This window comes from Anser brachyrhynchus, assembly GCF_964034855.1.
Source record: "Anser brachyrhynchus genome assembly, chromosome: 5".
In the NCBI taxonomy this organism is placed as follows: Eukaryota; Metazoa; Chordata; class Aves; order Anseriformes; family Anatidae; genus Anser; species Anser brachyrhynchus.
In genome coordinates this window covers 48,902,790-48,914,833 of record NC_137699.1, presented here as the reverse complement: position 1 = coordinate 48,914,833, position 12,044 = coordinate 48,902,790, and the positions used below count along the sequence as shown (strand labels likewise).

Below are 12,044 nucleotides of genomic sequence, written 5' to 3'. Positions count from 1 at the left end.
AAGACTGTCCTTTCCACAGGATTTCCTTCTTACCTAGTTTTTAATGATGTAATTTTAGTGTCTAGATCCTTGATTTGAAATCCTTTTTAGCTAATTGCATACAAAACATTCCCTGAAACTTCATATGAGGGAAAAATCACATTAAATATCAATGTATTCTTTAATATGGCAGGTAGGATGTATTGAAATGATTCAGAGGCGGTAGAGTAGTGAAAATCAGCATTTTGCTATTCCAGATCAGGAGTCATTCTGTTCATTGAAATGATGCCAGTTAAAACATGCTGTAAAATCACTTTCCATGTTTGAATGCAAACTACATAGTAATGCTGCCAGAATAGTTCAGGTGGCAGGGTAAAACCAAGTTAGTTTTCCAGATACTTCTTTTAAACTCTTTTTTATTTGTTAAATAGTCCTTCATTCATAGACTTGTGCGTAGCTCTGTATTTATTACTGCATTTACTATAATCCAGTCTTAGGAAATTCACTGATGACACTAGGCTTTAACTGGCATTGTGTCAAAGATACTAATTCCTAACAAAATCTAGAGAATAAATCTTTGAGTATTAGCAAAATTCACTCATTAAAGTAGCTTAGATAAGATGGGAGTTTTGAAAACACTAGCTCATATATAAGCCTACAACTGGAAATTCTGGAGAGCACTTCCTTTAGACTTCAGGAAATGTGTCCTACAGAAGTTTAACTAGCTGAAACCTGACTTTTTCTTCTTGAAGCATTTGAATAGCTAATTAATTGCTATTACCCCTTTGAGTGTTGAGTTGATCTTGCTCAGGCCTACTCTAGAAAGTGTACACACCAGCTAGCATTAAATTGCTTGTTCTTTGCAGGGCTACAAGAGAATAAGACCTCGTTCAAGAATGAAGGCACATGGAAAGAATGTGGAAGTCCAAGCACAGATTCCATTATGTAAAGCCCAGGTCTTCCATTTCAGATAAAAGTTACTGTATCCTCAGGGAAAGCAGCTTCCAACATACACATGAGCAGTAGTGGAACCATGGAAAAAAAAAACAAAACACCCACACAGATACTGAAGTCCTTTGTACAGTGTAAATAATTTATGAAAGTCAAAGCTCTCTATCTTTGAGTAAGTAGAAGTTTGTCTAGATGCTTATAGCTTTCTGGTATAGTTAACAGGGCTGAAAATCTCATGTTTCCTATCTTAGTTCTTTCTTTTTTTCTGGTGAAAGAACAAAAGACTTTTTGACTTTATTTTACTTGACTTACAATTTCTGTTGAACAGGAGCATGATCTTAGAGGTGTAGCAAAGGCTCTATGAAAATATCTATTGTAAACAGTGATCTCCTTATTTAAAATTTTTATCATTTGGAACCCTCTAAACCTGATTTATGGTTTGAAGATTATCAGAAATCCTCTGGCTTTCTTGGAGTTGTTTATTTATTTATCTATTTTTCTCTTTCTTAGTTTGGATTTTAATTTGTGGTTTGATTTGTTCAAAGGCAATCCATCAGATGCTTACTTTCATGGTTTTTACTCCCCCTTTTCAGTTTGTAAGTAGTATTCACTGTGCAGTTCCATTAATTTCCTAAGGACTTAAATCACCTTTTCCTTTACCACAAAATGTACATGTTTTGTCCATCAGTAGTAGAAGTTTGATAGTGTGTAAAGCAAGGCTGATGCTCTTTGCCCATTCACCCTAAGGTCTGTAATCTTACAAGATCTGAATGCACTCAGCTAACACTTGCATTTAATAATTAAAGAGGCAGTATTCATTTCTAGAGGACTGCAAATAAAGATATATTAGGAAGGTCTTGTATAACATAATGGCCAGCTGCTGGTATGTTGTATTATAGGAGATTTTATGCCACTGCTGTTCCTAAGGAGTATATTGGTCTAGAAGGTAACATTGCAACTTCTGTCATGAGTCACAATAAACTACTACTTTCTCTTGTGGTGCAAATTTTACATGTAGAATAAATCTCTTAAGAGTACACTTTAAAATAATGAAATGATGCCAACAAGCTGAATAAAAGAAAATGAAAAATATAGATCAATAAAACTAATTTTGCTTTAACCAGGATTCAAAACAACATTCTTTCTCTCTAACCAGTTACATTATGAACTTGTGCATTTGGCCTTGAATAGCAAATTTTGAATTTGTTTCTCATTGAAAAGTAAGAAGAGATATAAAACAGCGTGTTTGATGGTGACTAAGCACAGAAAATGTTTTTCAGAAAGCGTAGAGAATACTGTAAATGATGTTAGCTATACATGACTACTAAAATCTCCATGCATAACAGTACCAAAAGATAAGGTATCTTTCTAATTTTTGGTTATGAAAGGTGTCTCAAACACCTAATAAATTTGATACAAAATAATGTTAATTTTGACGAAATCTGCCAATCTATCATATCAAATATATCATTTCAGTGATGCATTAGTCCTGCAGAAGGTACTGCCTCTTTCTATCACGTTTGCCTTTTTTTTTTTTTTGTAGCACAGTTCTCTGTATGTTGCACCACTAATGTTCCTACTGGCAGCTTTGTGTGAACGTAATGTTGGAAGTCATGGGTTGGTTTTTTTCCTCTTCACTCCTGCATGAGCATTGCTTTTAAGGCATTTTTTATTTACATAAATTATGAAACTGTTTTATAATACACTCTTTTTATGGTATAAAAAGAAATCCTTTTATAGTGTTTTTTGTCAGTTGATATGAACCTGTTTCATGAAGGATGTCAGTCCATTTTTTTTTTAACCCATTTTCAGAAGGAAAATTTGATGCAAATTGATTTTTATTTTTCTCCAAGTGCTGATAAGAGTCCATGTCGCAGTTAGTCCCTGCCCCTAAGGCAACATTGTTAAGAATTTATTGGGGAATGACCATGGAAAGGACTGAAAAAGTTGTAACATGCCCTCTATTTACATGGGGTGACTTATGGATGTTATTTAAAAGATTGATTTCATGCAGACTTTCCTGTAATATTTATCTTAAGAAAAACCTGAAATTGAACACTTTGTTGTTCACAGAAGTTGAACTGTAGGTATGACTTAGAAAGTAAAGGTTTCTATGTGAGACTACTTCACCTCCTGGTTAAATTGTATTTATATAAGCCTGTTGGTAGTTCTTCTGTTTAGATTATTGAATTGAAGCATTGACATAATCATAGGTTGTTGCAGATACTATGTTACTATGATGAGTAAAAAGTCTGTAAATTCTGGACAGATGTTGTTGTAGGAAACTTTTTTGTTTAGAAGCATTTTGTTAGGAAAAAATAAGGCATTCTGTCACACTTTGCAGTGTGCAATGCAATTGTGATTCCAAATCTTAGTCAACAGATAATTCAAATAAATGTATGCACGATTTTTCAAAGACAGTCCCTATTTCACAGTCATCCCGCTTGGTATAAACAAGCCTTAAGATAAAACTGAATAAATGAAACTGAGTAGCCAGGATCGATTTTGGTGATTTATCTACTTTTTCCAGACCTCATCCTTTTCCATCCCAAAAGAAACACTCTTTTTTGCCTTGGTACTCTGAAGGAATTTTTTCTTGATTCTTAAGTGTCACACTATAATAGCAGGTCTAGAAATTCTCCAGGAAGAGCAAGAATATTTATATAGCATCCGAGGTAAGGTAAAGTTGCAAACAAGGAATTCCTATTGCTCTATTGAGCATTTAAAGAAAACTACATCCAAATGAATTGTAGCAATTGTAGTGAAGATGTGTTTGTGGTTGTCTCAGGGCTACTGAACGCAGACTAAAATAAGACACATACAGGTAAGACTGGAAAGAGAGAGCAGGTCTTATGACAAAACCAACAGGGAGCCAGCATATAAATAGTTGGCTGTATAAGGGCTGTGAGGCCTCAAGCAAACTTTAAGATTCACTCTACCCTTACAAACCACTATGTTTTTTAGCTACTTATCGTTGAAATTAGTATAAATTACACAATTACAATGTGATTATAAAGATCTCAATCTGAGGACCCTGGACTTAGAACGGGTTAAGTAGAATGTGGAGAGAGGTCAGAAGAAGCTTTTAGCACGCAAGAGACTTCTTTAAATGATCTACTTGTGTACAAAAATAAAGCTTACTCACTGTGTTTTAACACAAAGTGCCAGAAATAGTCAGGTGGCGGCTAATTGTGTCAAAGCTAAAGAAGCATTCAGGAGTTTATGGGTTAGAGCTATCAGTATGAGTGCAGCATACCTGAAAGATTCCCAAATGAATTCAGTACTGTAAAGAAGACTGCTGCTATTTTATTAATAAATAAATAATAGTAAAGATGCAAAACTGTGATAAAAGATGCAGTGGTAGTGCTGATCAGACATGCAAGGCTCTACTGGAGGTCATCCATTCTCCTTTTGGAAACCATGTAGTCGTGTGTCTGATCGCTCGTAACAGCCACTGCAAGAAGGGTTTTTAAAGAAACAAAAGAAAACCCCCACAAATACTGGTGCTCTTGTGCTGTTCAACATCCTTAAGTTTTACATGCTTTTGAATAAGACTGAAGTGTGAAGGATCTCAGTGGCTGGAATTTCCAAACACCTCTGGGAAATATTACACCAAGTTTCTTTGTATTATGCTTAAAATTTGGTCTTCAAACTTAAACCCAAAGAAACCACTTACTTGGGATGTTGTTTAGAAGCAGACTAAATTTAGGTGATATATTGAATAATCTGCAGTCAGAGTTTCAAAAACAGTTAAGTTACTTGGCTTGTGTTGAATTTTAGATTAAGGTTCATGATGAATTTACGGTACACTTTTATATCAGCTATATTAATGTAATGAAAGATGAGGTAAGTATTTTTTAGTAGTTTGGTTGAAATAGAGACACTTGAAGACTAGTACTTTGTTGTATATACATGTATTTTTCCTTTGGAGAACTAATTGCTGAAATACCTTAAGGAATACTTTTTTCCTAAGGGAAATATAAGAAATTTTAATCATAGAATGGTTTGGGTTGGAAGGGACCTTAAAGACCCCCTGGGTCCAACCCCCCTGCCATGGGCAGCGACACCTCCACCAGAGCAGGCTGCCCAAAGCCCCATCCAGCCTGGCCTTGAGCACCTCCAGGGATGGGGCATCCACGGCTTCTCTGGGCAACCTGTGCCAGGGCCTCACCACCCTCACAGAAAAGAATTTTCCTCCTTATCTAAACCTACCCTCTTTTAGTTTAAAGCCATAACCCCTTGTCCTAATAAACCAGTTTAATAATAGTATTTTGTGAAATACATCTTCTAGAAATATATATAGTTTAATTAAAAAACTATTTTTTATTCTGTCAGAAAGTCCCGGACAGGAGTTGGTTACAATAGTAACTCAGTATCCACACTGTTTTAACTTGAGTGTAGGTGGTAATACTTTCATGGCACTGCTGCTCATAGAAATTTTATCACACTAGTTCTTTATATATAGAAATTGATGTACAACAAGTTCTAATGATATATTACCACGTACATTTTATGGTTAAGTACTGGAGACTTAAAATCTAGCAGCGCACTTTCTGTATGAAATAACTTGCGGCCTAGTTAGCAGCCAGAGTCTGGTCTACGCTGGTCTGTGTAGTAGGAATTCCTTCTACGTTTCTAGTCTGCTGATTTATCTTGTCACACTTAAGAACACGTTTCATGTGGGAAACCCTTTCTCATTAAAAATCTTAGAAAACCTGTGGTATTGAGAGTGAAGGTTTTGTTTATTGTTTAACTGTTAATGATGAGCTTGTGGGATATGGTTCAACCTGTATAGGATTCAATACTTTCTTCTAAGATACCTGTCACTGTTGATCATTACAGTATGGAGCTGGGCTTAGGAGACATCTGATCCAATATGGAATATTTTACTTCCAGTATTTATTAATTGGATATGGTCAGAATGAGATTTTGTAATTTGTAATTATAAAACAAGGGGTACATTGAAGCTTAGATGACAAAGAGTGTCTATTAGAATATGCATGGTCTTGATTTAAAAAAATAAATAAATCAAGACTAAAGACACTTTGAGTAACCTGAACATGCAAAGTACAGTTGTCATTAGGTATTCTCTTGTCATAGAAGCTTTTTCACATCTGGTGGTTTGAAAAAGGTAGTATTTGCTAGTGATATTCTAATCTCACTCATAAATGCTTTATATGAAGAGAATTATTCAAGGCAACTTTGGGATTCTTCTTCATGCAATAGATTTTTTGCCACAAGGCATTTTAATTCAGCCTTCTTGATTAGCTAAGGTTTACATTCAGTGCAGTTTAACTGTGTATTTGTGATGGGATCGTGTTGTATATTTTAGCTCTCTTTTTTTAAAATGCTATTATTAGTCTTAAAATAGTCATCTAATTGCGCTCTATGGAAAGACATAGCAATTACTAACATCAAAGTGCATGCAGCAAACTGAAGATTACAGTGTACAACACCATCACAAACCTTTTTTTGGATCGTACGTTTGCCATAAGAGATGTCGAGTTTAATAGAGAGTATTCATAGCAGCAACCCAAAAAATGTGTCATGTAGTTACCAGTGTTCAGTGTAGTTTTAGTATAGAGTCTTTCAGACCAGTATAAAAGTTTCTGTGACAGGAAAAATTAATCTGACATTTTAAAAAAAATCTCCAAAATGGTATGTTTAAATTAAATCTAGAGGAGTTTTAGGTAAAACTTGTTAAGAAAAAGGCTTATGATTAATTGTTTTATGCAATAAGTATGTCCTTTATTCTTTTTCTGATTAGTATTTTTTTTAATTACTTGTACAGGTTCAGTCCATGCGACATCAATAGCAGCTTCTAGAGTAGAGCAAGCACTGTCTGAAGTTGCATCATCTCTGCAAAGCAGTGCCCCTAAACAAGGTCCCCTACATCCTTGGATGACTCTGGCTCAAATATGGCTTCATGCAGGTACTGTGAAAGTAAAATATTTCTTGTTCTCTGCCATCCCTTTTATTGCTAGCTTACAGACTTGCAGAAATCTGGTTTAGATTTCAGAAGCTGTTATCACTTATCTGAAGATAAACTCAAAATTTGACATTTTGCTTCATTTTTTAAAAAATATAATCTTGTCTTGTCTAGGAAATGACGATGTGAATTGTCTGCTATTTCATTCTCTCTAACAGGATTGCATTTTCTTGTCAGAAGATCAAACTTAAATATTATGAAAGCCATTATTCATATTAAGAACATATTGCATACATTCTTAAGAAATATTTACTTTTTTTTACTTCTCTTTAAAATGTTGACAACAAATCTTAATCACCAAATGAATGTAAGCTCTTAATAATGATGTAGAATGTATGATAGCTTGCTTAACAAAGAGTAGTGGTGAATTTCTCCCATAACTTTGAAATACGGGTATGTGTTTATAATGCACTCTTTTTATGTAAGAATGGGAACACATGTTTCTGTGGTGGTCTTCCTGTATTTCTATTACATATAAAATTTGTGTTGTGGAAAAACAATAGCTAAAGCTACTCCTGTTGTTTGGTAATACCCATTTGACTGGTAAAGGTACATGTTCGAAACAGTACTGTACACACAGTATGCATGATTCCTTCCTTCTTATTGAAAACTGATTTTTTGTGAGTGCCCCTTGTAAAAAGGCTGTTTGAAAACCAAAGCAAATTTGTGGTAAAGAAAGAAACATAGTGGGCCCAAAGTCTTGTCTCATCAATTTAGTCTCTGAAGTACCTTGAATTTCTTAGTATTTGGAAATTTAGTACCTTGATTCCATTGGGTGGAAGATGATGTTTGTAAGGATTTTCAATAGTGTTGCTGGAACTAGAAAAGCTTTATCATTGAAAATAATTAACTCTGCATGTGACAGGACAAAATAAAAAAGGTGGTGATGAGCTGTTTAGCTCTCTTCCTCCTAGCTTCACTGTTGAGAAAGACCCAGGATCGTTTTTCTAAATGTGGAGTGATCTTGAGTGGTTTTAGTAATTGTTATGCTGCTTCCTGCCTCAAGCTAAATGCTACGCCAGTATCACAAGTGGCGGTCCTACAAAATCTTAATCAGAAAATGATGATCCAGTGTATTTTTACAGTTGCAAATGTATCCTGTGAAATAATACTTGCATCGGAAAGGTGTTATTTAGAAATCAATCAGCAATTGTTCTGCTTTGGTCTGCTCTCAGGCTTGAGCGATTTTCAGTGACATAACTATTTTTTCATTATACTCAGCCAGTATTGTATAGACACGATCAATTTGCGTTTATTCTATGTGGTAACCTTGTGTAAAGTTTTTCCAAGATACATTTCATGTAGTGTATATGTTACAGAGCTGTCATTTGGAAAGAGTTGTATCTTATTTTTGCAAAATGTTGCAGTTCAAATTAACAAGGAATTACTGTTACTAGGAAATCTTGGTGTTTATAATCCACATTCAGAGCTGTATTTCTTAGCATTTTAATTTACCTGTTTTGCATTTATGCGTAGGCCATTATGGAGCAATGGCTCTCAGATATCAATTAATGTTTCAGAGGGGGGGAAAAACAACAGGATATGGGAAAGAACAATGATAGTGATTGATAACTGATCTCATTTGGGGGTGGGAAAGTTCTTCCACAACAACAGAGACAGAAGGAAGCAAGGCTCACCAAGGCATGGTGCAGTCACCTGCCTTGGAACATGGTATCATTGGCTGTAAATATTTATAAACCATCATGGATGGCCATCTACAGTAACTCCTAGCATCTGCAATGCTGTAAGTTCTCATCTTTCTGTGAAAGCTTATTTTGTCCATGCAAGTGGCTGCTACTGTTTCCTCCACAAAGGAGTGGTCTGGACACTCTTCACTGAGCCCTTTGTAGACCACAACTTGCATCCACCTTGGTCTTCCGCTGCTGCAGTCTGCTGCACACTCCACTTTGCCCTCATAACAATTTCTGTGTGAGCATGGTCTGCAGGCCATATTCTTGTCCCACCTGGAGGAAGCACGGGTGGGAATTGGGAGAGGAGTGGGGTGGAGAGCAAACTATAAGATGTTAAAGATTCAGGGGAAGAACATGATGTATAAAGAGTGCCCTGACACTTTGTGTAATGGGGAGCAATGAAAGAAGTACAACAAGAGATGAAAGACAGCTGCTGTCAATCTTCAGAGAAAGTACAGCAATGTGAAGCTTACTTCCTCTCTTTTTTTGTATGTTTCTGTTCTTGATGCTTTGGGCAGGTAACTTGTGCTGCATTTAAGTGTTCAGGTATCCTGCTCTAACTGTTCAGCTACCTGTCCTGCTACAGGAAATGCCCTGAGCCTTGAAAAAGGTTTTTGTGTTTGTTTTTTTTTCATTTTTTTTTTTCCTGTAGGAATATTCAGAATTAACATTTACTCTAAGAAACATGATACAAAACAGATATAAAGGTATCTTCATCAATACATATGAGATACTCACATAGAAAACAGTCATGAAATTACTTAACACGTAACTTGCAGCACATGTTCTTTAAATAAAAATGAAGACTTACCATTGGGAAATTGCTTCCTTTTTGAGACTCATGCCACATTAACTGTTTGACTCCCTGTATGGTTGTGCAGTGTTTTACTACTTAGCGGGGGAAAAAAATGCATATCTTTAATGTGCTTTAAACATTAAAATACAAAAATTGAGAATGTTAGATTATAGAGACATGGAAAAGTTATGAGAATAAACTCTAATACATGCTAAATTTAGTGGAATTTATTTACCCAAATTAATACATATCATGTGAGAAGGATAGAAAATATTTTTTCTTTATTAATATACACTGTCATTGCAGGTATCATTAGAGTAAAGGAGTGTGGCATTCAGTCTAAAGAATTTGATTTTTCAGAACGTAATTTTAATTTTTCATCTTGTTTATTAATGAACTCTTCCAGCCTTTTATTTCTGGGCATAAAATGTAAAGATGGGAAGTCAGGTTTGTTTTAAATATAGAAAATCAACAACAAAAACTCTTTTGTAATTAGTACATCCCCCAGTGCTGCTGTTAAAAAACAAATCCATCCCTAAATGATCAGTGGCTGTGACGGTCACTTGACACATACCTCAAAACTGGACTCAGTATTGCTGTGTAGCTTGACTGAAAAGTGGATTGATTTGAGTGGATTGATTTGACAATAAAATACAAGCACAAGCATGGAAGGGTTTGAGCTGGGGCATTTTCTGAGTGGAGACACTGAGAAGTGCACACCAGCCTTGGCACTTGGTTTCTCATCAAAGTAATGCCCCCCACTGAAATTTTCCAGCAGTCATCTGGCATTTGTCAGTGTTCTACAACTACTTTCCTTGAATTTACCTTGTTGGAATTGAACTTTCTTTTTTTCCTGAGTTTGAAGTAATTTATATTTTAATCAAATTTACTTTGCTCTAAAGCAATACTTTTTTTAAGGCATGTCATTTGCCTTGTATATATCAGATGAAATTATCTCAGAATGAACAGCTCTTCTCCAATATCAGAAATTTCTTGAATTAACTCTTATGCTTACCATCCAGCCAGAAGTTCCACTTTCTATTAAATCTTTCATAGTTTTCCAAACTTCTCTAGAATTAAGATATTGTCTAGAAAAAGTGCACTGTATGTAGCATAATTTCAAGTACCTTTATACAGAAAAGGATTAATTATTTAATTACCTTTTAGGAAGGACCATTAATAACTGTCAAGTTACTCTGCTACAGTTAATAAGCAAAATTTAATATTTATTACAGTGCAAAGCAAGTGTACCTTTATAAATAGCGTTGTAACCTCTACTGGCTACTGTTAAAAACCCAAATTGCTACCATACTTGCTTACAGAAATTACAGAATTTCAACTGCGGTCTGTTAAGTTAGTCGAACTGTGCATATTTTTCAGTCTAGAATTACTGTGGTAGCAGATAAAAATTACTTGAGTAAGTGATTAATTTCTGCATATTATTTGCTGATTTTTATAGCTTTTAGTTAATACCCTTCACAGACTGGTTTAGTAGGTAGGTCTTTGTGTATGCATCATGATATGCTTCTGCTTCCTTATACCTAGCTTACAGTTGAAAGCATGAACCACACATCTCATAAATGTACTGACCTCTCAGGATGGTGTTGAATAGGTGGTTGGTTTTTTTGCTGTTTTTTTTTCCTGTCTTCAATCAGTGACAAGCTGGATAAATGATACTTTTCCTGACTGTGTTTTAAACAACTTTGGAATGTCTATTTTAAAATATTTCAAGTCTGATGATGCTGGAGAAGAAACAATAAAAGGAGAGCTCAAATGGTTAGCACTAAAATAATATAGTGTATTTTATTCTCTCCAAAATCTTGTTTCTCTCATAGTAATACTGACCATGTAGGTTTCAGAAAAGCACTCAAAAACGAAGTACCTAAGCTTTCCCAAACTATTTTAGGGGTTAGAGCAAACAAAAACAAAAAAAAAAAACAAAAAAACCACCAAACTCTCAGTACAACTCACATTTTCTTCTACATGCCTGGCTCTAAAGCTCTGGCTAAAACTTCCTTTTTTGAGTCTACCAACAGTAGAAAAGTAGAATTATAGAAATACTTAATTTCTTCCAAATTTAGGTTTTGATTTCAAAATTTTATACCTTTACTATCTTCCAGGCTTGCTATTCTTCAGTTATATAGTGCCATCTCTGACTAGGTGAGGTTATTCTGTTGCTGGATCTGCAATTTTGTGTGTTAGTTCTTCAGAATGGGTGAGATTTTTCTTTCAAAAAGCATTTTATTAGCTTGCTTGCAAAAATATACTGCATTAATCTATATGTCCTCATGACCATACTATTTATGCTAGGTAGACTGTGTTCTGTGAAGTCACTGAGTCATTTAAGCAGCAAAAAAAGAACGCTCTTCTGGTAAAAATGTCTCTTCTCCCATCAGTAGGATCAGGTCTCAAAAGAAAAAAAAAAGAAAGGGGTTATGGGTTATGATTATGAATATTAAATAATACCAAGGTGTATGTAATATATATATATATACACCAATAATAGCAAGAAATGTAATATAAATCTATCAACTGTAGGTTAAAATTTATGTACTCTGCTGTACTGAAGTTGACTGGTTATGGATGCTAACTATCAAGTCCGCTTGATATGATTATCTCATAAGGAGACTATTTTAAA

The 12,044-nt window shown here is 34.8% G+C and overlaps 1 protein-coding gene and 1 long non-coding RNA gene across 6 annotated transcripts in view; one reads left to right on the top strand and one right to left on the bottom strand.

Annotated features, from left to right (window-relative positions):
- TTC7B (tetratricopeptide repeat domain 7B) overlaps positions 1–12,044 on the top strand; it is a 137,882-nt gene that overhangs the window by 95,595 nt on the left and 30,243 nt on the right. For 3 of the 5 annotated variants that reach the window (XM_080596259.1, XM_080596260.1, XM_080596261.1), the window contains one exon: positions 6,722–6,862. In XM_080596259.1, coding sequence (XP_080452385.1) covers positions 6,722–6,862 — 141 coding nt within the window. Of the gene's footprint in view, positions 1–845; positions 1,103–1,475; positions 1,527–6,721; positions 6,863–12,044 lie in introns of those variants that run through there. The other 2 variants (XR_013952381.1, XM_080596262.1) reach the window with 2 other exon arrangements.
- Positions 6,874–12,044, bottom strand: part of LOC308196769 — a 79,771-nt gene continuing 74,600 nt past the window's right edge. Inside the window, exon 4 of the long non-coding RNA XR_013952385.1 lies at positions 6,874–11,813. This is a non-coding gene — a long non-coding RNA (uncharacterized lncRNA). The remainder of the gene's footprint in view (positions 11,814–12,044) is intronic.